Genomic DNA, 22391 nt, shown 5'->3' on the forward strand with positions numbered 1-22391 from the left:
GCGGAGCACAGGCTCCGGACGCGCAGGCTCAGCGGCCCTGGCTCAGGGGCCCAGCCGCTCCGCGGCATGTGGGACCTTCCCGGACCGGGGCACGAACCCGTGTCCCCTGCTTCGGCAGGCGGACTCTCAACCACTGCGCCACCAGGGAAGCCCCAAAGGTCACGTCTTTAATAAAACTGATTTTAAAAGAAGACTACCCAGGGTCAAAATCCCTTTCCTTTATTTTGAAAAGGGAGGCAGGTATCTCTGGTCTCTAAAGCCAGCATAAGGACTTAGTCTCCTGCGCAGGGCAAGTGCCGAGCCACTTGCTCTAAACTTGGTCACTGCACCCACCTGCAGATCTGCCCTGCAGGAGTGGGACAGAATACCGTGTGGTTTGCAGGCAGATGCCTTCAAATGGAGTCACATTTACAAAGCAGGAGGAGAGCCCATTCTGGAGACCTGATAAATTAAACCAAAGGAATGTGGAAAAGTGGATTCCACTTACTTGCTTCCAGGTTTATACAGAGATGTCTAGACTGCTTCCTCCTGATTAGAAGGGAGGCTATAATTAAACTTTTTTTAAGTTCTGGTAATTGTTCTCCAGTATTAGTTTCCTTGGCTACAAGTTACTGAAGGCAGTTGATGTTACCTTTACCTAATATTATCATGTAAATTTTACCTAAAATATTATGCTAACATTTACCTCCGAGGCCGGGACATCCTGTAAATGAATCACCAGATCCTGAAACCAGCTTTGACCAGAATGAGAATTGGATTATTTGCCTTAAAAGCAAGTAGAGCCAGACTCTCTGGTTTATGTGATTAGCCGTTAAATTGTGGAGGACTCTTCACAGATATTAGAGCCTAAAGAAAGGCACTGGGTGTGTACTTCTCTCAGACGTTGAACAGGTAAAAAATTGAGGCAGGAAGTGTAAGTATTTTGTCCAGGGCCCCATTGTATTCCTGACTTCTAGCTTCTATTTTCTAGTTGGTACATCTTGCCAGTCTCCAAATCCTTTTGGGAGGAAGGTGATAATAGCTAGCTAAATAAATCCAAACATAAAAAGTACAGTCAGTTGATACTGTCCTTATAAGAACACCACCCTTGCTTAAATGTTGTTTGTAAGATGTGTGTGGGTCTCTATAGATTTCCATCTCAGTGTCACTTTCAGACCTAAGAGTAATATGCATTTCAGAAAATCTTAGAGAGCAAAGCCTTATGTGGAAAAGGAAACTTTAAGTGATGCTGTTTATAATTCACGGTGATGCAGTGCAATGAAGGCTCTTTTGGCTGTGGCCCCCATTTTAGGGAAAAGGAAAATGAGAAGAGAGAAGTTCAAAGCTACTCTAAAACCTAAAGTATACTTTTAGTTCGGGTCCAATTTGGCGTTCTTTGAGTTGGTCCCAGTTTTCAGTGCTCCCAACACGAGTGTCGGGTGTTCTCTTCCTGGATATTCTGAGCAGTTTGTAGGCTAGCCTGCTTGCTGCCACTGCGGATTCACTGCTGGGGCAGAGGAGAAGCTAAGAAATCTTTATCTGTAGTTCCCAAAGCTTCTTAAATACGTCTGCCTAATACCTGGTTTCTGCTTTATATAGGTTTTCGAAAATCAGGCCAATTGAACTGTTCTCTTTTTATTTTCAGTTTGCTTTATGTCAGCAAAAATTCTCTAAAACCTCCTCTGCAGTTTGCTTCCAGAGTAAGCTTCTCCAGCTATTTGCTGAGATTAAGACTTAAGCCTAGAACTTTCATTTTGATTAAATTAATAGCTTGTGGAAACAATGCCGCCTTCTACTTTTGACCTTGAAGTTGCAAGAGAAGAGGAAAATTTCAGGAGTATTTCAGGAGTATTTAAGTTAAAAAGTGAAAGACGTGTGACAGGTCATTTAAGTAATTTTGGCACATGCGTTTTTCTTGAAGCAAGAAGGTTGGGTTTTTGTATTGTGGGCTTGATTTTGGTGTGTGTGTGTGTGTGTGTGTGTGTGTGCGCGTGTGGTGTGTGTGTTTGTGCGCGCGCGCGTGCGATTGCTTCCTAGACTCACAGAACTGACTTTGCTTTCAGGAGGACAAAAAATGCTTCATATGCAATTCACAAGATCCTTATCATGAAACCCTGAACCCTGACAGTCATCTCATTGAAAATGTGGTCACGACATTTGCTCCAAACCGTCTTAAGATCTGGTGGCAATCCGAAAATGGTATGTGGTTGGTATGGGGATAAGTTCCAAGGAGTGTGATTGGTCACCTGGAAGGGGTTTACGGGCTACTGGGTGTTTGTAATTGCGATTGGTTTCTCTATCCTGGAATTACGGCCTTTGACAGATTTACTGCCTGAATTACTAACTTCTCTTGGTAAAATCCGATCCTTCTTTCTGAAGTATGCACTTCCTATAAGAAAGAAGTCTTTCATGCGAGACCAAAGGAGTATTTCATAGTCTTCATACTGAGGGGGCCTTGGGGAGCGTGGGCATGAGCCGGGGGCAGTCTGGGGAGGGCGTGGGAAGGTGAAGGCCCTGCACCATCTCAGACCCTTATTCCTCCACAAAACAGCATCTTTCGTTTTCATCAACCCCAAAGGAAAGGGCAGAATCAACGCCCACCATCATCTTTCCATCTAGAGAACATTTAATCATAGTATTCTGAGTATACATTAGATGTAGTTTTTCAGACTCAACGTGGATAATGACCCCAAGTCAGCTTTTCCAGTGAGTGTGTGAATCCCACCGTTTTTCCTTTCTTTGCCTCTTGGGTTTTGGTTTAATAAATTCATCAGATATGATGTTACTGTTGCGGTACAACTAAGCCCAAATTAGTTTTGCATTTGTGTCAAACTTGAATTCTGAAATTTGAGGACTAAAGGTAGAGCTAATGTGTTTGTCATGAACAATGTTACCATTAGATCTTTGGTTTTTAATTAATTTATTTTTGGCTGCCTTGGGTCTGTGTCACTGCGCGTGACCTTTCTCTAGTTGCAGCGAGCAGGGGCTACTCTTCATTGCGGTGTGCAGGCTTCTCATTGCGGTGGCTTCTCTTTTTGTGGAGCACGGGCTCTAGGCGTGCGGGCCTCAGTACTTGCGGCACGTGGGCTCAGTAGTTGTGGCTCGAGGGCTCAGTAGTTGTGGCTCGAGGGCTCTAGAGCGCAGGCTCAGTAGTTGTGGCACACGGGCTTAGTTGCTCCACGGCATGTGGGATCTTCCCAGGCCGGGGATCGAACCCGTGTCCCCTGCATTTGCAGGCGGATCCTTAACCACTGCGCCACCAGGGAAGTCCCGACCATTAGATCTTTTTTACAAAACATTTATGAGAAAGGACTCTCAAAGAAGTGAATCTAAGCCTGGGCAGAGAAAGCCTGGGACTTCTGAAACCACATAGAGCTTATGACAAATGTCGGACGTTTCTGACTGTCCACGTTTTTCCAGTGATACCGAAAGACAGTTAGAAGAAGGGTGCCTCAACATCAGTATCAAGTTGATAGACAGTAAAATAGTTCATCACGTGCTGCTGTTCTAGAGGAGGGTTTTTCTTGGTTACATCAGGACTTAATCAGTCTCTACGACTTTGAGTTTGTGGGACAAAAGAGGCCAAGTGCCAGAAAGAAGGGATTTTCAAATAGAGGGGTCTGAGCGCGCTGTCACTCTGTCACAAGAGATCAGATGAGATTAGATGGATGGAACTTAGTTTTAGAAAGTCAGACTGAATGTTGCTGTCCTCTCTCATCTCTCTGCTGTCTGATAGGTCACAAGTGAAGACTTGGTTTAGGAATGTGATTTTATCTATTTATGTTTTGTCCAAGATGAGCTTTACGTGACGTGACGTGACGTGACGTGACGTGTTGTGTTAAATTATCAAGGCTCAGGCCCAGAAACAGCCTTGGAATGTGCAGCTACTTTTAACTTACCCCACATGATGCTTTACTCCTAGGTCTGACGGAAATCAAGTACACCATAGAAGAATGATCTCATTTCTTTTCTCCACAGATTTTTCTTCCCATATTTAAAAAAAAACCACACACACAGAAACCCTGCAGTGCTTTATCAGGTTAGGAATCTAAAATGGAATGCGCTTTTCAAGCCCACATTGCCCGATACGTTCTTATGTTACAGAACTCGTCCTAGTCTTGCTTGTACTTTATGCTATTTCGTTATCTCTTCATTTTAAACAAATAGTGCAGGTTTTTAAAAGCCTGGGAAAGGAGAGACAGATAGTTGCTTAGCTAACCTTGTGGAGAGTAGGTTTGTAGTACCGTTTCTTTCTAATAAGTTAGATGAGGTTGGTTAGCACGGCTGTGTTTTTCTTTAACATTCCAGCTAACTCATATCCGTTCCAGTGACCACTTCCCCCCCATCCCCAACTGACTTGGCCGTTGTCCAGTGGGAGAGTTTATTTCAAAAGTCCTAGTGATTTCCCGAAAATACACCAGCCTGTGACATCATTCATCCTGACACATTCCTGTCGTCCTGCATTTAAGACTTCTTTTGCTTCAGAAGATGGACCCCCAAAAGCTCTCTGGAGCACAGGAAATGTGGAAAGGTCTCCTTGGCTAAACAGGCAGGCTTGAGGGCCCAAGGGATTGGGGAGGAGGTGCTTTCCGTCCCTGGAATTCCAGTGGATTGACCCCCAGGGCATAGTGCAGAGGCTCATTTGTTTGTTCAGGCTTTCCCCTGAAAGGGAAGATGTTAGTATTTGTTCTGGGCCAGTTTATTTATTTGACCCATTCTTGGTCTCTTTGGCATTGTTTCTCAGTTGTGGAAATGCACCCAGAGGCTTCTCCATCAGGGATAGGTTTTTCTAAATTGGAGTGTAACTCACAAAACGCGGTGGACTCTTATTTGTTTCCTTTGCTGCTGCACAGAACAAAAGGAATATGTGTGTTTCGACTGGAAGAGGATTGTGTTCCTGGGCTTCAGACAGCAAAGCTGAACCCCTACTGTGACAGGAAGTGCCCCCTCTTGTTTCGCCTTTGAGAGAGTCCCTTGGCTAAGTGGGCTGGGAAGACTTCATTTTTTTCCTAAGCAAAAGATGTCTTTCTTGACAGCAACTAAAGGCTGTCATTCTGACATTCTGCCAGATGTCTTGTTCCAGGGAACACATTCAGTACGTTGAACTCCAGAATGATTTATGAACAACTGAAGAATCATTCTGAGATGTGCTCCATCGCCTGAAAGAAGCCAGGGTTTTATCATTATTTATCTTATCTTCAGCTTAAGATGGACTGCAGAGAGAACTCCTATGCGGAGCCTAAGGATACTCGAAGAGAATAGTCTCAGTTGTTCACAGATGTTCCCGTTTACCTTGCTGTTTCCTTTTGTCTTTTCAAAAAAATCTCCTATAGGCGTGGAAAATGTAACCATCCAACTGGATTTGGAAGCAGAATTCCATTTCACTCATCTCATCATGACCTTCAAGGTAAGGTCTAACTTTCTCACAAAGTCCCCTTTCAACATGGATGGCTGTTGTGGGTTGGCCTCAGTGGGAACCTAAACATTATTGTTGCTATAAATTGGGATAATTGAACAGCTTTTCAACATGGGCATGAAGAACTACGCTTAACAGGTACTCTCTCTTCATGGTAGTAAGTAGAGAGAGCCACTGTTCTAAGATGATTCGACTGTAAACTTTTGATTAGCTATCTGTTTATCTCCCCATGGAGACAGGCAGCTTTGACCTGCTCCCAAATCATAGTAAGACATCTGGAGAGTCAGTCCCTGCTCCCTTGGGTTGGTATTTTAATGCTGACTTTGGTAACTGAAAAGGAAGTGTATTATCTTTAGTTTTCAAGGTTTTGCAAAATATGTGGGAACGGTTTTTGAGTTCCTTAAGAAATGTGCTTGCCTTCTTCAACGTGGATTTTTCCCATCCTTTTTCTTTGAGAGATGTAAAATGACTCCAGGACTAGGGAATGTCTGTGTACAAAGTCCCTTTGTTTCTTCTTAAGCAGCTGCCTGGAAATGACAGGCTTCACATGGCTTAAAGTACATGTTGGTGCACACAAAACCTATAATTTACTTATTGCTTCTCAGATTAAAATCACTTTTGAATCGTTTTCAGTTGGGGGCCTTATCTACACCTTCTCAGGTTTGGAAAAGGTGCCAGGGGTAGGTTTACAGTGTGGGCAGGTAGCCATGAAAGTCTTGCCTTGTGTCCTCTGCCTAAGCCTGGGCGGCCAAGGGCCAGGGGTGGGTGTGGAAGTCACAGCGTGACTAGGAGGGATTACTGGGCTGCTGGTCCCCAGGCCTGAGCTCTTCATCCCCTTGCTCCTCCACGGAAACCTGCTGTTGCTGGTTGGGCTGGGCGGGGGGGCTGCTTGCTCCCTCATGCCCTTTGCCTAGGGGTGGTTGTCTACTAAATCCAGGGCCATGAAGGCATATGGCGTAGGGAATGGCTTCAAGGTCAAATAGGCCTGGTTTAAATCTTGCCTCTGCCTCTTACTCTCTCTTCAGTATTGCAAAGTTTATGTCAATTCTTTGAGCGCCTTGTCCCTTCATTGGCCATGTGCTCAACCTGGCAGTTAGAATTGAGACTCAGCTTCGGATGTTGCCTTCACGTTACGGGACACCTAAAAATACTCAAAATCGTCTTTATGAATGTTTATGGTCCTGTCTTTTACTTTGTTCGTTTTCTCCTTTTAAAAGGTAAAAGTATCTTTTATGGGTAGTTCGTTTATATCGGGTGGGCACATATCCTGTGGTTGAATACTCATGCAAGTGAGTACAGTGGGCCAAAGATGAAATTCTGTGCAGAAGTGCTGCAAGTCAAACAGAGGAGGTGGTGATTAAACTGAGACCTAAAGAATGGGTACAAGTTGGCAGAACTCATCCTTCGGGCCCCTAGTTCACGTGTGAAAAGCAACATCTACAGGATTGCAGAGATTTGGGTGTGACTCCCCATTCTGTCCCTTACCGGCGTGTGTGGCCAGAGCTTCTCCTTCCTCTTTGGTAAAATGGGAAGAAGAATAACGCCTGCATTATAGGGATGATCTTACCACCCTGGCGTATAGTGGGAGCCTGATTGCTTTTATATATGCTGATGCTTGGCCTGTAGTAACTGCTTTACAAATACGGCCTAAATAAGTGGATAAATGAATTCAGTCATCTTCTGTTTGTAAGAAACTGCCTTAGATTTTAAAGATGGCATGTTCCTGCTCTGTGCTGTCCGAAAGCTCCAGTCTTCTAGGGGAGAAACATGTACTTGCAAATAACTTACAATACAAGGTAGGATGTGCTCACTGCTGTAGCAGAAGTTCAGATAAAGTACGTGGGCAGGGAGAAGGGTGAGACTCATTTTTGCCTGGGATAAAGGAGAAAGCTTTACGAGGAGGGGACTCAGATTGCCCTTGACCTGGGCCAGGAAGAGTGAGCATGACTTTAGGGAGAGCAGGTAGAAGCAAAACCCTTCTTGGCAGCGTGAGAGCAAACCTCTGGTGGTGGGACAGTTCGGGCAGAGTTTGTTCAACATGTACTATGTAGACATGCCTGGAACTTGGGCTAGTGAAGGGAGGAGCGGGAAGTGAGGTTACAGCCAGAAGGACTTTGCTTGCTTGCTGAGGGGGTGTGAACTTTATAGAAAATGGGGAGCCATCGACAGGAAATGAGACCTGTGTTTCAGGAAGGGAGCCAAGAGGAAATGCAGAGGAGGGCCTGGGGCATGGAGAAGAGAGGGCACAGAGGCAGGGGGCTCTCAAGGTCAGCGGTAAGGGGGAGCTGGAACTGACTTAGGCAGGGGTGGTGTTAACGCAAAGGCTGGCTGTGGCTCTCAAGTAGGAGGAAGCCTTCTGCTGCGACCCAGAGTCCTGGCAGTGTGACTTGGAGAGCTTTTCCCAGTCCCACGTTGCCCCTTGCTGCCCTCTCTGCTACCCTCTGCTACTGTTGCCTTGGAGAGTCATTGCCGAGAGGAGAGCCCCTGTTTTCTAAGGGAGTCAGTCGGACCCTTTAGAATCAAAGACTCAGCCATGAATTGGAGAAAGATTAGAAGCAGAACAGCAGAAAGCAGGGATAAATCAAAAATTACTGAGATGGGGCTTCCCTGGTGGCGCATGGTTGAGAGTCCGCCTGCCGATGCAGGGGACACGGGTTCGTGCCCCCGTCCGGGAAGATCCCACATGCCGCGGAGCGGCTGGGCCCGTGGGCCGTGGCCGCTGAGCCTGCGCGTCCGGAGCCTGTGCTCCGCAACGGGAGAGGCCACGGCAGTGAGAGGCCCGCGTACCGCAAAAACAGAACAAAACAAAACAAAAAATTACTGATATGTCCAAGCTGGGGGACTAGGAGGGTGGTGATACCATTGAGTAGTGAGGACAGGAAGGGGGCGAAGATGAAGAGTGTGTTTATTCCTTTATTTTTAAATTTATTTTATTGAAGTATAGTTGGTTCACAATGTTCTGTTAAGTTCTGCTGTACAGCAAAGTGATTCCATTATGAAAACGAATGTATATATATATATTATTTTCCATTATGGTTTATCACAGGATATTGAATATAGTTCCCTGTGCTATACAGTAGGACCTTGTTGTTTATCCGTTATGTATATAATAGTTTGCATCTGCTAATCCCAAACTCCCAATCCATCCCTCCCCACCCTCCTCCCCCTTGGCAGTCACAAGTCTGTTCTCTACGTCTGTGAGTCTGTTTCTGTTTCGTAGATGTAAGTTCATTGGCGTCATATTTTAGATTCCACATAATAGGTGATAGTATATGGTATTTGCCTTTCTGTTTCTGACTTAGTTTGATAATCTCTAGGTTCATCTGTGCTGTTGCAAATGGCATTTTTTCATTCATTTTTACGGCTGAGTAGTATTCCATCGTATATATGTACCACATCTTCTTTATCCGTTCATCTGTTGATGGACATTGAGGTTGCTTCCACGTCTTGGCTTTTGTGAATAGTGCTGTTATGAACACAGGGGTGCATGTATCTTTGAATTATAGTTTTGTCTGGGTGTATGCCCAGGAGTGGGATTGCTGGATCATATGAGAGTGTGTTTGTTCTAACTCGTGTTTGCATGGACATGGCCGTTTACTAAGTGGATTGCATTTTCTTAGGGTAGCAAAACCCAGTTAGCATATCCACAGTCTGGTTTTGTTCATAGCCAAAGGTTTCCAAACTCACAGCTCTTTTGTTTAGTATAAATTCAGAGGCAGCTATGCAGCAGTGTGAGGCCTGAGAAGGTCAGTGACTCAGCAGTGAACATGGAAAGGCTTCCCTTCTGTAGGTAAAATGTGTTGTCCCAGTTTCTAGCAGCTTTCTAACTTCACAGGAAATTGGATAACTCGTCAATGGTCTTTTGGGACTCGGAAGGTTCCAGAAGGGAGAGAGAAGGAAGCACAGCCAGGACTGGCTATAAGGCTTTTCCTCTCTGCTGTCTTGTGCCACAGAGACATCAGGCTAGTCTCTCCAAAGTGTTGCCATCCGCAAGGCAGGTCCCCTGGGGAGTTTGCCTTGGTTCAGTTACTGGGTTTTTTACCCCCTTTGTTTAAAATTTTTAGTCTAATACTCTTGGGTTTAATAAAGTATCATTTTCTCATATTTCTGAATAGGTTAAAAAAAAAAAAAAAAACCTGAGCAACTAGTAAATGTACAAGTCAAGGAATCTGTCGAAATGTGACTTTCCATTTCCTTACCCTTGTCTCCTTTTATCTGTGAGAAATACCATCAGGATTATGAAGGATGGTGCAAGGAGAACTGGGCATGTGCTAGTTTTCACCCTTAGTTGTCACCCAGATTTCTGTCAAGCATTCGTTTTATTTTTTTTTTCTGGTCCTGTTCAAGTTCTTGTATTGATCGTCTTGGCCTCCAACATTTACTCTCTTTAAAAAAATTTTTTATTTTTATGTTTTTGTGTTTTGTGTTTTTTGTGCCGTACGCGGGCCTCTCACTGTTGCGGCCTCTCCCGCTGCGGAGCACAGGCTCCGGACGTGCAGGCTCAGCGGCCATGGCTCACGGGCCCAGCCAGTCCGCCGCATGTGGGATCTTCCCGGACCGGGGCACGAACCCGTGTCCCCTGCATCGGCAGGCGGACTCTCAACCACTGCGCCACCAGGGAAGCCCTATTTTTATGTATTTTTAAAGGTTACTTTCCATTTACAGTTATTAGAAAATATTGGCCGTACTCCCTGTGTTGTACAACACAGTACATCCCGGAGCCTGTCTTCTGCCAAGTAGCTTGTGCCTCCCACTTCCCCACCCCTCCATCGCCCCTCCCCCGCCCCCCACTGGTAACCGCTAGTTTGTTCTCTGTATCTGTGAGTCAAGCACTGGTTTGAATTCAGAAGTGAGTGTCTCTGTTGAGCTTCCGTTTGCTGAGTTGCCTTAACTTTTTTGATCTTCCTCCATCGTCGTCTGACTGCCACTTCCCGAAAGGCACTTACCCTGTTCATCACTGTTGAAGCTTTTGCCTATTTTTAGTGCTCATTCTGCTTCATCTCTTTTTTCCCCTTGCCCCTGTTCACCACACCCTCCTAAAGCTCCATCCTGCCTCAGTTTCCAGAATTCTTGTCTTTTTCCTCCTTCCTCTCTGACATCCATTTTTCAGGCTTCTCTTACACCATTAGCCAGAGGCAAAAAAGATCTTCATTCAGCCTGGATTTGAAAGGTCTTCATTCAGTCTGGACTGAAATCTCTCTGCCAATACCTGGCGAGTTAACTAATGTCCCTGAGCCTCGATTTCCTCATCTGTCAGACAGATGTGTTGTTAAGGTACATTAGCTTGCCAGGGCTGCCATAACACAGTAGCACAGACTGGGTGGCTTGAACAACAGAAGTGTATTTTCTAGGGTTCTCAAGGGACAAAGTTTGAGATCAAGGTGTTGGCAGAGTTGGTTTCTTCTGTGGCCTCTTTCTCTCCTAGACTTTTAGGTGACTGTCTTCTCCTTGTGTCTTCACCTGGTCTTCTGTCTGGACCCGTCTGTGTCCTGATGTCTTCTTCTCAGAAGGACACCAGTCATATGTGATTAGGGTCCACTCCAGTGGCCTCACTTTACTTTAATTACCCCTTTAAAGACCCTATCTCCAAATACAGTTATAGTCTGAGGTACTAGGGATTAGGTCTTGAACATCAGAATTTGGGAAGGACACAGTTCAGCCCGTAATGGAAGGTTAAATGAAATAATGTGATTAAAGTTCCCAGCACCCCTCTCTTGTCTTTTACTAGCGCTTTGTTGATGTTGGAGCACTGACTTGGCTCTCTTTTATCTTGTCCTTTTCTTTTTGAGGGGAAATTAAATATTTGGAGGTTTCAAATACTCTGTGTATACAGTGCCTCCCAAATCCATGTTTCAAGTTCCATTTTCATAACTGAGTCCAAGACCACTGTTTCCAGTTGTCCAGTGGGCGTCTCGATTCTGAGACCTTGCATGTAACTAGACCCAAACTACATGCCTTTGCTTCTCTTCTGTATCTTTGTTAGTAGCACACACGCCCACCTACCTAAGCTCAGGGGTTCCTGTTTCTTTCTTCTCCCTCCCTTTCCACTGGAATCAAACTGATCACCAAGTGCAATTCAGCATATTTTACTTCTAATAAATTTTCAGAGCAGTCAGTCCCATCCCTTTATCGCAGTCCACACTGTAATGCTTGAGTTAAGACCTTCATCTTTTTTCTGTTCACTTGGTTCCCTTGTCTCTTGTTTTGTCCATGTCCAATAACTGCCAGAGTTGTTTTTCTGAAGTGCAGTCTAAGCATTTCATTCTGTTCGCTTAAATGTTTCAGTATTCCCTTTCGTGGCATAAAGATAAAGTAAACCCTTTAGCATGGCAACAAATTCCTTCCCAACCAGCCCCTCCTGCCACCTGTAACCATCTCTACCCACTATCCGGAAAACACCCAGTTACTGTTTTAAGATAAGTTTGATGCCATCTCTCTGAAGCATCCCTGTGTGTGTGTGTGTGTGTGTGTGTGTGTGTGTGTGTGTGTGTGTGTGTGTGTGTGTGCGCGCGCGCGCGCGCGCGCACGCTAAAATATGTGTAGCACAGAATTTGCTTTTTTAAGCATTTTTAAATGTGCAGTTCTGATGGCCTAGGTATATTCACAATGTTGTGTGACCAACACCACTATCTGCAGCACTTTTTCATCACCCCAGGTAGTCACCCTGTACCCATTAAGCAATAGCTCCTCATCACTCCCTCTTCCCAGCCCCTCTTTTTTTTTTTTTTTTTTTTTTTTTTTTTTTCCCTTTTCTTTTGCGGTACGCGGGCCTCTCACTGTTGTGGCCTCTCCCATTGCGGAGCACAGGCTCCGGTCGTGCAGGCTCAGTGGCCACGGCTCACGGGCCCAGCCGCTCCGCGGCATGTGGGATCCTCCCGGACAGGGGCATGAACCCGTGTTCCCTGCATCGGCAGGCGGACTCTCAACCACTGCGCCACCAGGGAAGCCCCTTCCCAGCCTCTCTTAACCTATAACCTACTTTCTGTCTCTATGTATTTGCCTATTCCATGTGTTTCCTATAAGTGGAATCACACATTATTCTTCTGTGTCTGGCTCGTTTCACTTAGAGTAATGTTTCCAAGGTTCATCCATGTTGTAGAAAGTATCAGAATTTCATTCTTTTTTGTTGTCGAATAATAGTCCATTGCATGTATATATCACCTTTTGTGTATCTGTGTATCCGCTGATGGACACTTGAGTGGTTTCCACTTGTTGGCGATTGTGAATGATGCTGTTCTGACTGTTCATGTACAAGAGTCCATCTGAGTCCCTGTTTTCAGTTCTTTGGGGTGTGTAGCTGGAATTGCAGGATTCTCTAGCTTCTTGAGTTAGTAATTCCTTCCTCTTGTTTTCCCAAAGCACACTACATGTGACTCTATTATAGTGTTTGATGAATTGTTTTGTAAATAATTTCTGCCCATCCAATTTCTGCCTGTCCAATAATTTCATTGGACAGCATTAGTTTCAGCATTTAGACCCCTTTCTGGTACCAAGTAGCTGTCATTACACATCTACTGAATGATTGAACGAATGAATGAAAGAAGAAACACTCAAGCTAAGCAGTCATGTCATGGGCATGGTGGCTAAATGCGCCACAACTCGTATGCTATTAAGGCCTGTTTATAATCATCTTCTAAAGAGGAACAGCTTACTAGTTCCTCTGGTAGGGTGGGAGAAAGTGCAAAATTTAGAGGTGAGACACTTTCGTGTGAAAAGAGGCTCCATGGAACAGCTTGAAGTATTTGAAATCCAGCCACAGTCTGAAATACCAACCACGTGCAGTCAGGGTTTGTGGCACACAATTGAATGATATTTTCCTCTGAGATTTTAAAATACAGATTACCAATAAAAACGTCCAATGAGTCTCTTCCACCCTGCCTTTAGACATTCCGTCCAGCCGCTATGCTGATAGAACGATCGTCCGACTTTGGAAAAACCTGGGGTGTATACAGATACTTTGCCTATGATTGTGAGAGCTCGTTTCCCGGCATTTCCACCGGCCCCATGAAAAAAGTCGATGATATAATTTGTGATTCCCGATATTCTGACATTGAACCCTCAACGGAAGGAGAGGTTGGTTTGTTCTTTTTGTTTTCCATTCTAACTTACAAATCTAGTTTTTGATCATTGCAAAAATACCAAGTACTCTTATATCTATTTTTAGGTGATTTTTCGTGCTTTAGATCCTGCTTTCAGGATAGAAGATCCTTACAGTCCAAGGATACAGAGTAAGCTTGTTTTCAAATAAAAGCTTTAATGAAGAACCGTAATCATGGGAGAATGCTTACCCAGAGCACTGCAACCCAGAATGTAAATATCAAGTGCTAATTTCACCCTCTCTGTTTCCTCCTTTCTTTGCAATGCTCTTGAAATTGGCAGTTATCAGTCCTCTCTGAAGGGGAACACGTTTTGATAAGAGTAAAAGGTTTGTGTGATAAGACCCCAAACCATTATGCTGGTCATAATACCTTATTTATTGCCCAGTATCATATATATATGACATGTGTGTGTGTGTGTGTGTGTATATATATCTTGCATATATGATATATATCATATATTATGCATGCATATATATAATTATGTATATCCAGGTACAGATTAGGCCATCGTAACAAGGTGTCCCCAAATGTGCAGTGTCTCAAAAAAGTTGACTTCTCTCTTACGAAATCACCGAGGGAGATTTACAGGTAAAGTACCGTTCACTTGCTGCAAGCAGGCTTACCAGATAAAATACAGGATGACACCCGGTTCAGTATGAATTTTCAGATAAATAACAAATCATTTTTTTTAGGATAACTATGTCCCATGTGATATTTGTGACTGGTACGAGCTTATTCCATGCAATATTTGTGGTTAGTATAACCATGCTATATTTGGGACATATTGCTGCTGCAATGATTAATTGTTTATCTGAAATTCAAATTTACTGAGCATCTTGTAGTATTATTGCCAAATCTGGCAACTGTAGCCATTAGGTCACCCAGGTTCCCAGGTTCCCTCTGTCTTGTAGTCTGTATCCACATGGTTAGACCTGGATCAACCCCACCCTGTCCTTGTCCCAACCTGTGGGAGGGGACAAGTAAAGAGCAAGCGACCTGAAGCCATACATCACATCCGTTCACACCCCATTGGCCAAAATTAGTCCCCTGGCTACACCGCAGGAGATGTGAGATGCTCTAGCTGGTGGCTGTGTGCGCTCTCAAACTCTTGGCTAGAGCTCTTATTGTCAAAAAAAAGAAGAGAAGAAAGAATACTGGGGGAAAATTTGAGGTCTCAGCCATATTCAGTGTGCTCATTAAGATGAGGGTTGCAGTTGCATTTCACAGATGAGTCAACTGAGGCTCAGAGTTGGACTCACACCTATAAAGTGACGTGGCTATTTAATGAGAGCTCCTGAACGCACATGTTATGATTCTTAGATCAGAGTGCTTTCCAGCATCCAGCAACCAGGCTCATGTCTTTACAGAAATACATTTTGATCTTGGTAGGCAGAATGGGCTTTGCAGTCCGGCACAGCTGGGTTTAAGTCCCAGCTCCAGCATATTAGAGCTCTGTGACCTTGGGCAAGTCATTTACTTACAACTTTTTTTTAGCTTCTACTTTTTCATCTGTAAATGGAGAGTCATATTGACCTTCTGGTTGTTGTGGACGGAAGATGAGTGATGTATATAAATGACTCACCAAGGTGCCCAACGCATAGAAGATGTTGGCTCCGTGAAGCTGCTGCCCCTGTTGGTGTTGTCACTGCCATCAGCTGTCACTCAGGCCTTCTGTAGACAGGGTCCTGCACCTCAGAGTGAGGATATGGCCCCCTCTCCAGCTACTGAGGTGCAGTCAGTTGAGCAGGGGTGGGGTGAGGTCTTGCTGGTTTTTCTCAGTGGAGCATGGCCCTCCTTTGAACCAAAGCCCCGTGGCACTTCCCGGCTCACAGCAGGGGAGAGTAGAATGGAAGGAGTCCAGGGAATATTGCCAGAAAAATGCTGTTTTCCCACTTAATTTTACATATGGCCCAGACCGTGTCTGGTCTGGAATTTATTAAATTCACAGAATATACATAGAATGTACATTCTGTACGTTCTATTGTCAAATATTTATTTTAAAGTTTTATTTTTTAAATTTTATTGGAGTATAGTTGATTTACAATGTTGTGTTAGTTTTAGGTGTACAGCAAAATGATTCAGTTACACATGTACATATATTTGTTATTTTTCAGACTGTTTTCTCATATAGGTTATCCCAGAATATTGAGTAGAGTTCCCCGTGCTATCCAGTAGGTCCTTGCTGGTTATCTGTCTTGCATATAGTAGTGTGTGTGTGTGTGTGTGTGTGTGTTCATCCCAAGCTCCTGATTTATCCCTCCCCCCCCCGCCGCCATGTTTCCCCTTTGGTGAGCATAAGTTTGTTTTGGTTATCTGTTAAGTCTTTCTGTTTTGTAAATAAGTTCATCTGTATCATTTTTTAAAATTAGATTCCACATATAAGCGATATCATATGACATTTGTCTTTCTCTGTCTGACTTCCTTCACTTAGTGTGATATCAAACAAATATTTAATGGTACATGCAGCCCTGTGCCATTTCTGAGTGAGCTCTGGGAGGCCTGCCCTCCCCGCTCTCAAAATCCAGTTGTGAGAAATGTCCACACAGGCTCCATGACCAACACCTCCTGGGTCCGTAAAAGGACTCCCGGTCTGTTCCTTTTGGGTGAAATTTGTGGGACTTGGAGAATGTGCTGCCATTATAATTCTGTTGTCTTTGGCTGTTAAATGGCATCAGAAAACCTATTCCTATATTAAAGAAGCATCCACTGTAACAGATCATGCTTTGGATTTACTTTATAATCAAGGGAACAATATCTCTTTAGTTGTCCCTATTGTTGAGGCCTCCGAAACTCACTTCACAAGTGATTGTGCCTCTCACAACAGCAGTAAATACGAGGCTTAGCAGTTGTTAAATATGGCACGAGAGAGCGAGGGAGCTTGTTTGCTCTGCTGAGGACTTCCACAGAGATCACTCAGGGGCTTCTAAATACTCCAGCTGCTCTTTGAGTTTGTTGTTTGGCCTCTTGTCAATAGGCGCTTGTGCTCATATTGTGCAGGAGGAAATGCAGGCTTTCAGAAATTCCGTTCGACGGAGTACCACAGTTTCTCTGTTTAGTTTTTGATTTTACAAAGAGCCTAAGTTGAATGCATGGACTCATGGGCTGTCTCTTTCAACCCACAGCTGTTTCTATAGTCTTCATTGTAAGCTATGCATATATTATAAGTATTTAAAATTGTATCTGGGCTTTGAAAGTATCTGATGCATCGGGCCAATGCCCTGTCGTCCCGTGTTGTAAATTTTAAGAATCTAACAGCAGAAATGAAAGCAAAGCTTAGGAGCAATTTTAGGCTACAGAGCTAAAAGGGGAGGACAGGTGGACTAATGAATCTTTTGGGGTCCACTTCAGCAAGAGCCACTTAGTGATTAATGAAAACACTGATAGAGAAGATTGAATGACTCTTGGTTTATCAAGTTATTAGAGAATGTAGTTGACAGCCCCGCTTCTGTAATAAGCATAGGCCTATAGACCCAGAAAAAGGAAGAAAAGATCGAATAAGAGACATAGGTCTAGAAGTAACGTCTATTTAGGAAAGAATAATTTGCCTCAGCATCCCAATACTAAGCTCCTTTATCTTCACGCCACTGTATTATATTGGTAATTATATTGGTAAACTGTAAAACTAAGACCCAGAAAGTTGTAGATTGTAACGGTGCTTCCAAACTTGGTTGAAAAGTCAGGCCCTGGATTGTGGTTATTCTATCATTTTAAATCGATTTTAGTAACTTGGATTTCACCTAAATGGTGGGAAATTTCAGATAGCGTTTTCCTCTCCAAAGATAAACACATGTCTCTAATTGTCTTATAATGATAATGAGAGTTGCAGTGCTTTGATAAGCTCTTTCCCACCTGAATGCAATTTTCTCATTTTGAGACTAATTGCTGTGGGAACCAGATGGTATTGCAATAGTTTAGATTACTGTGTGTTCAGTGGCTTCCGGCAATCATGCAGCCGCATTTTTAAATTTCTCCGCCTCCACACTTCTTCCTGAGACATCAGTCTGCCAACAAATCCATCACAGAACAGATGTTCTTGTTAAACTGATGAGAAGGGAATAACCTTTATTCGAGAGACTGTCACATTATGTTAACCTTTATTATTACGTGCATCTAGGTCACGCAGGGCAGGTAAGCTTAAGCCATTTTTATTTGTAATGCCTTTCTATAAGGAGAAAAAAATCAAGTTGTCTAATTGCAAAGGAAGCCTTGCTTCTTTGATCACACTTTTCATATTCTTGGTGACCTTCGTAGATCTCTTAAAAATCACCAACTTGAGAATCAAGTTTGTGAAACTACATACTTTGGGAGATAACCTTTTGGATTCCAGAATGGAAATCAGAGAAAAGTACTATTACGCGGTTTACGATATGGTGATAAGAGGAAATTGCTTCTGCTATGGCCACGCCAGCGAGTGTGCCCCGGTGGATGGATTCCACGCAGAAGGAGAAGGAATGGTAAGTACACGTTCCAGGCAGCTTCCTCCTTCGTACGGGTGATTCTAAAAAGCAGATGGAAGCTAGTATTACCTTAAGCCTTTTTATTTGGGGTCTTATTTTTCCAGACCGCTATTTAGTCCTTTGTACCATTCCAGTGGTTGATTTTTTTTTTTTTTCCTTTTCAGTTTGCTGATTTTCTTGGACTATGAGAATGTAAAGAATACTCATTTCATAAGACACCAAATTTTTGGAAATTGTCCCTGTGGGCTGCTGCCACAGTAGATATTTTAGTCAGTAAGGATTAAAAAGTTTTCTACATGACAGTCACATCTTCCTTTACTTGAGGGAATATTAAAAACCACAAGCGTTCCAGCCTGCATGCCAGAAGGCATAAATTGACCTCAGCCCAGAGAACCTGGAAATTTGAACCTAGAACCACCCTGTAGGAGTCAAATGGACTTTGTTTCTTGATCTTCTGGTTTCATTCTTTTTCCACTTTTATGCTGTGTTTTCAAATTATGTAATTTTAAAAATAGGGGACTTGAGTCACTTGCCAAATGGATAACGTTAGGATATTTTACCAGGTTCTAAGTGAATTGTTGATTCTTGTTAGAAGAGACCAGAGTTTAAGTAATTTGCCAAAGGGCCCTATGTAAGTACATGGCAGATGCGAATTGGAATCTTGCCCTCCTGACTGCACCAGGGCCTCCACTGGACTGTGGGCCTCGCTTCCTTTTTTTTTTAATTAAATAAGTATTTTTATTTATTTTTTTTGAATTTTATTGTACTTATTTTTTTATACAGCAGGTTCTTATTAGTTATCCATTTTATACATATTAGTGTATACATGTCAATCCCAACCTCCCAATCCACCACACCCCCATCTCCCCCCCCTGCCACTTTCTCCCCTTGGTGTCCATACATTTGTTCTCTACATCTGTGTCTCTATTTCTGCCCTGCAAACCGGTTCATCTGTACCATTTTTCTAGGTTCCACATATATGCGTTAATATACGTATTTGTTTTTCTCTTTCTGATTTACTTCACTCTGTATGACAGTCTCTAGATCCATCCATGTCTCTACAAATGATTCAAGCTCACCCCGCTGCCACTTTCTCCCCTTGGTGTCCATACATTTGTTCTCTACATCTGTGTCTCTATTTCTGCCCTGCAAACCGGTTCATCTGTACCATTTTTCTAGGTTCCACATATATGCGTTAATATACGTATTTGTTTTTCTCTTTCTGATTTACTTCACTCTGTATGACAGTCTCTAGATCCATCCATGTCTCTACAAATGATTCAATTTTGTTCCTTTTTATGGCTGAGTAATATTCCATTGTGTGTATGTACCACATCTTCTTTATCCATTCGTCTGTCGATGGGCATTTAGGTTGCTTCCATGACCTAGCTATTGTAAATAGTGCTGCAGTGAACATTGGGGTGCATGTGTCTTTTTGAATTATGCTTTTCTCTGGGTATATGCCCAGTCATGGGATTGCTGTGTCATATGGTAATTCTATTTTTAGTTTTTTAAGGAACCTCCATACTGCTCTCCCTAGTGGCTGTATCCATTTACATTCCCACCAACAGTGCAAGAGTGTTCCCTTTCCTCCACACCCTCTCCATCATTTGTTGTTTGTAGATTTTCTGATGATGCCCATTCTAACTGGTGTGAGGTGATACCTCATTGTAGTTTTGATTTGCATTTCTCTAATAATTAGTGATGTTGAGCAGCTTTTCATGTGCTCTTGGCCATCTGTATGTCTTCTTTGGAGAACTGTCTATTTCGGTCTTCTGCCCATTTTTTGATTGACTTGTTTTTTAATATTGAGCTGCATGAGCTGTTTATATATTTTGGAGATTAATCCTTTGTTTGTTGATTCATTTGCAAATGTTTTCTCCTATTCTGCGGGTTGTCTTTTCATCTTCTTTGTAGTTTCCTTTGCTTTGCAAAAGCTTTTAAGTTTCATTAGGTCCCATTTGTTTATTTGTTTTTATTTCCATTACTCTTAAGAGGTGGATCAAAAAAGATCTTGCTGTGATTTGTGTCAAAGAGTGTTCTTCCTGTTTTCCTCTAAGAGTTTTAGAGTGTCCAGTGTTACATTTAGGTCTCTAATCCATTTTGAGTTTATTTTTGTGTATGATGTTATGGAGTATTCTAATTTCATTCTTTTACATGTAGCTGTCCAGTTTTCCCAGCACCACTATTGAAGAGGCTGTCTTTTCTCCATCATATATCCTTGCCTCCTTTGTCATAGATTAATTGACCATAGGTGTGTGGGTTTGTCTCTGGGCTCTCTATCCTGTTCCATTGATCTGTATTTCTGTTTTTGTGCCAGTACCATATTGTCTTGATTACTGTAGCTTTGTAGTATAGTCTGAAGTCAGAGAGCCTGATTGCTACAGCTCCGTTTTTTTCCCTCAAGACTGCTTTGGCTATTTGATGTCTTTTGTGTCTCCATACAAATTTTAAGATTTTTTGTTCTAGTTCCTTAAAAAATGCCATTGGTAATTTTATAGGGATTGCATTGAATCTGTAGATTGCTTTGGGTAGTAGAGTCATTTTCACAGTATTGATTCTTCCAATCCAAGAACATGGTGTATCTCTCTATCTGTTGGTATCATCTTTAATTTCTTTTATCAGTGTCTTATAGTTTTCTGCATACAGGTCTTTTGTCTCCCTAGGTAGGTTTATTCCTAGGTATTTTATTCTTTTTGTTGCAGTGGTAAATGGCAGTGTTTCCTTAATTTCTGTTTCAGATTTTTCATCATTAGTATATAGGAATGCAAGAGATTTCTGTGCATTAATTTTGTATCCTGCAACTTTACCAAATTCATTGATTAGCTCTAGTAGTTTTCTGGTGGCATCTTTAGGATTCTCTATGTATAGTATCATGTCATGTGCAAACAGTGACAATTTTACTTTTTCTTTTCCAATTTGTATTCCTTTTATTTTTCTTCTCTGATTGCCGTGGCTCGGACTTCCAAAACTATGTTGAATGATAGTGGTGAGTGTGGACATCCTTGTCTTGTTCCTGATCTTAGAAGAAATGCTTTCAGTTTTTCACCATTGAGCCATGTTTGCTGTGGGTTTGTCGTATATGGCCTTTATTATGTTGAGGTAGGTTCCCTCTGTGCCCATTTCTGGAGAGTTTTTATCATAAATGGGTGTTGAATTTTGTCAAAGTTTTTTTCTGCATCTATTGAGATGATCATATGTTTTTATTCTTCAATTTGTTAATATGGTGTATCACATTGATTGCTTTGCATATATTGAAGAATCCTTGCATCCCTGGGATAAATCCCACTTGACTCTGCACCGGGGCCTCCACTGGGCTGTGGGCCTTGCTTAGTTGATGTTGGCCTTTTCAAAAATTGTTAGTCCTCATCTAAGAAGGTGAAGGTGCAGGGCTGACTTGTATTCAACAGTCTAAAACTTCGGCCTTCCCTTTACTCTGTTTAGAACCTTTATTGCACAGATAAAGTTGAATTTTTAACAGAGCCTGAAGGGAGAATATGTCCTTCTAATCTTTTTGCTCCATCTTTCAGAGAGTGCCAGGTAGATGATATTTACTTCTCAGAGTAACAGATCCTGCACGTAGCTAACCTCATGTAGCCATGTCATTACCATGCGTCTCACAGTATGTTGTACTGTTGATTCACATGCTGTATGGGCTTTGGGACTGGTTTTCAGTCTACATAAAACCACCTTATAATGAGAGGAATTTAGTCTTCTGCTAACTGCACTCTTGTCAAGGTGGGTTCAGGGTGGACCTGTCTGTCCTGTTTCTGAATTCCATCCTGTAGAAACTAGTGTTACAGTGAGGGATCCGTGAACGTGCATATTTGCTCGACGGAAAGAATTGATTTATCATTTATGTGCCTCAGGGGCTCAAGTGTGACTGGTGGTGTGGTGTAAAAGAGCACATCGTGGTCCCTTCCTGAAGCAAAATAATCTGTATCTTTTTCTGGCTTTTTATATTTCTTTCCTTAAAAATGTAAATGTGGTAACTGATTAATTCTTAAAATCTGATTTTGGGTTGAAAAAGCATTTTTAAGTGCTGAGCTGGAAGTCAAAAACCAAACAAAGCAAGCAGAGAAAACCTATCTTTTGTATGGCATGGGGTAAAGCTTGCAGTAAATTGAGTTGGTTCCCGGTGGTGTGTACACATTTAGTTTTCCATTATAACTTTTGTTGATTTCTATTATAATAGATTTTTTTAACTGTTAAGTAACTAGTTTGTTTTTTTAAAAAAATTTTAAGTGACTAATTTTGTTCTTCTGTGTTTTCCTCATCAATACTTAAATAAGAATATTTATCGCGTACCCGTTATATAGCAGGAACTGTTCCTAGAGTTGGGAATTACGGCCATCAAATAAGACAGGACTCACGGCGGGGGGGGGGGGGGGGCTAAAAAAAAAAAAAAAAAACCCCCAATCGGTGCCCGAAAATGAAAGG

General features: G+C 42.7%; 1 protein-coding gene across 1 annotated transcript in view; it reads left to right on the plus strand.

Annotated features, from left to right (window-relative positions):
- The window catches only part of LAMB1 (laminin subunit beta 1), a 77921-nt gene that overhangs the window by 2119 nt on the left and 53411 nt on the right, over positions 1–22391 (plus strand). Inside the window, exons 3-7 of the mRNA XM_007455347.1 lie at positions 2043–2178; positions 5313–5386; positions 13280–13468; positions 13560–13623; positions 17746–17948. Of these exons, the coding sequence (XP_007455409.1) occupies positions 2043–2178; positions 5313–5386; positions 13280–13468; positions 13560–13623; positions 17746–17948 (666 nt within the window). The remainder of the gene's footprint in view (positions 1–2042; positions 2179–5312; positions 5387–13279; positions 13469–13559; positions 13624–17745; positions 17949–22391) is intronic.

Source organism: Lipotes vexillifer, unplaced genomic scaffold (assembly GCF_000442215.2).
Source record: "Lipotes vexillifer unplaced genomic scaffold, Lipotes_vexillifer_v1.1 scaffold234, whole genome shotgun sequence".
In the NCBI taxonomy this organism is placed as follows: domain Eukaryota; kingdom Metazoa; phylum Chordata; class Mammalia; order Artiodactyla; family Lipotidae; genus Lipotes; species Lipotes vexillifer.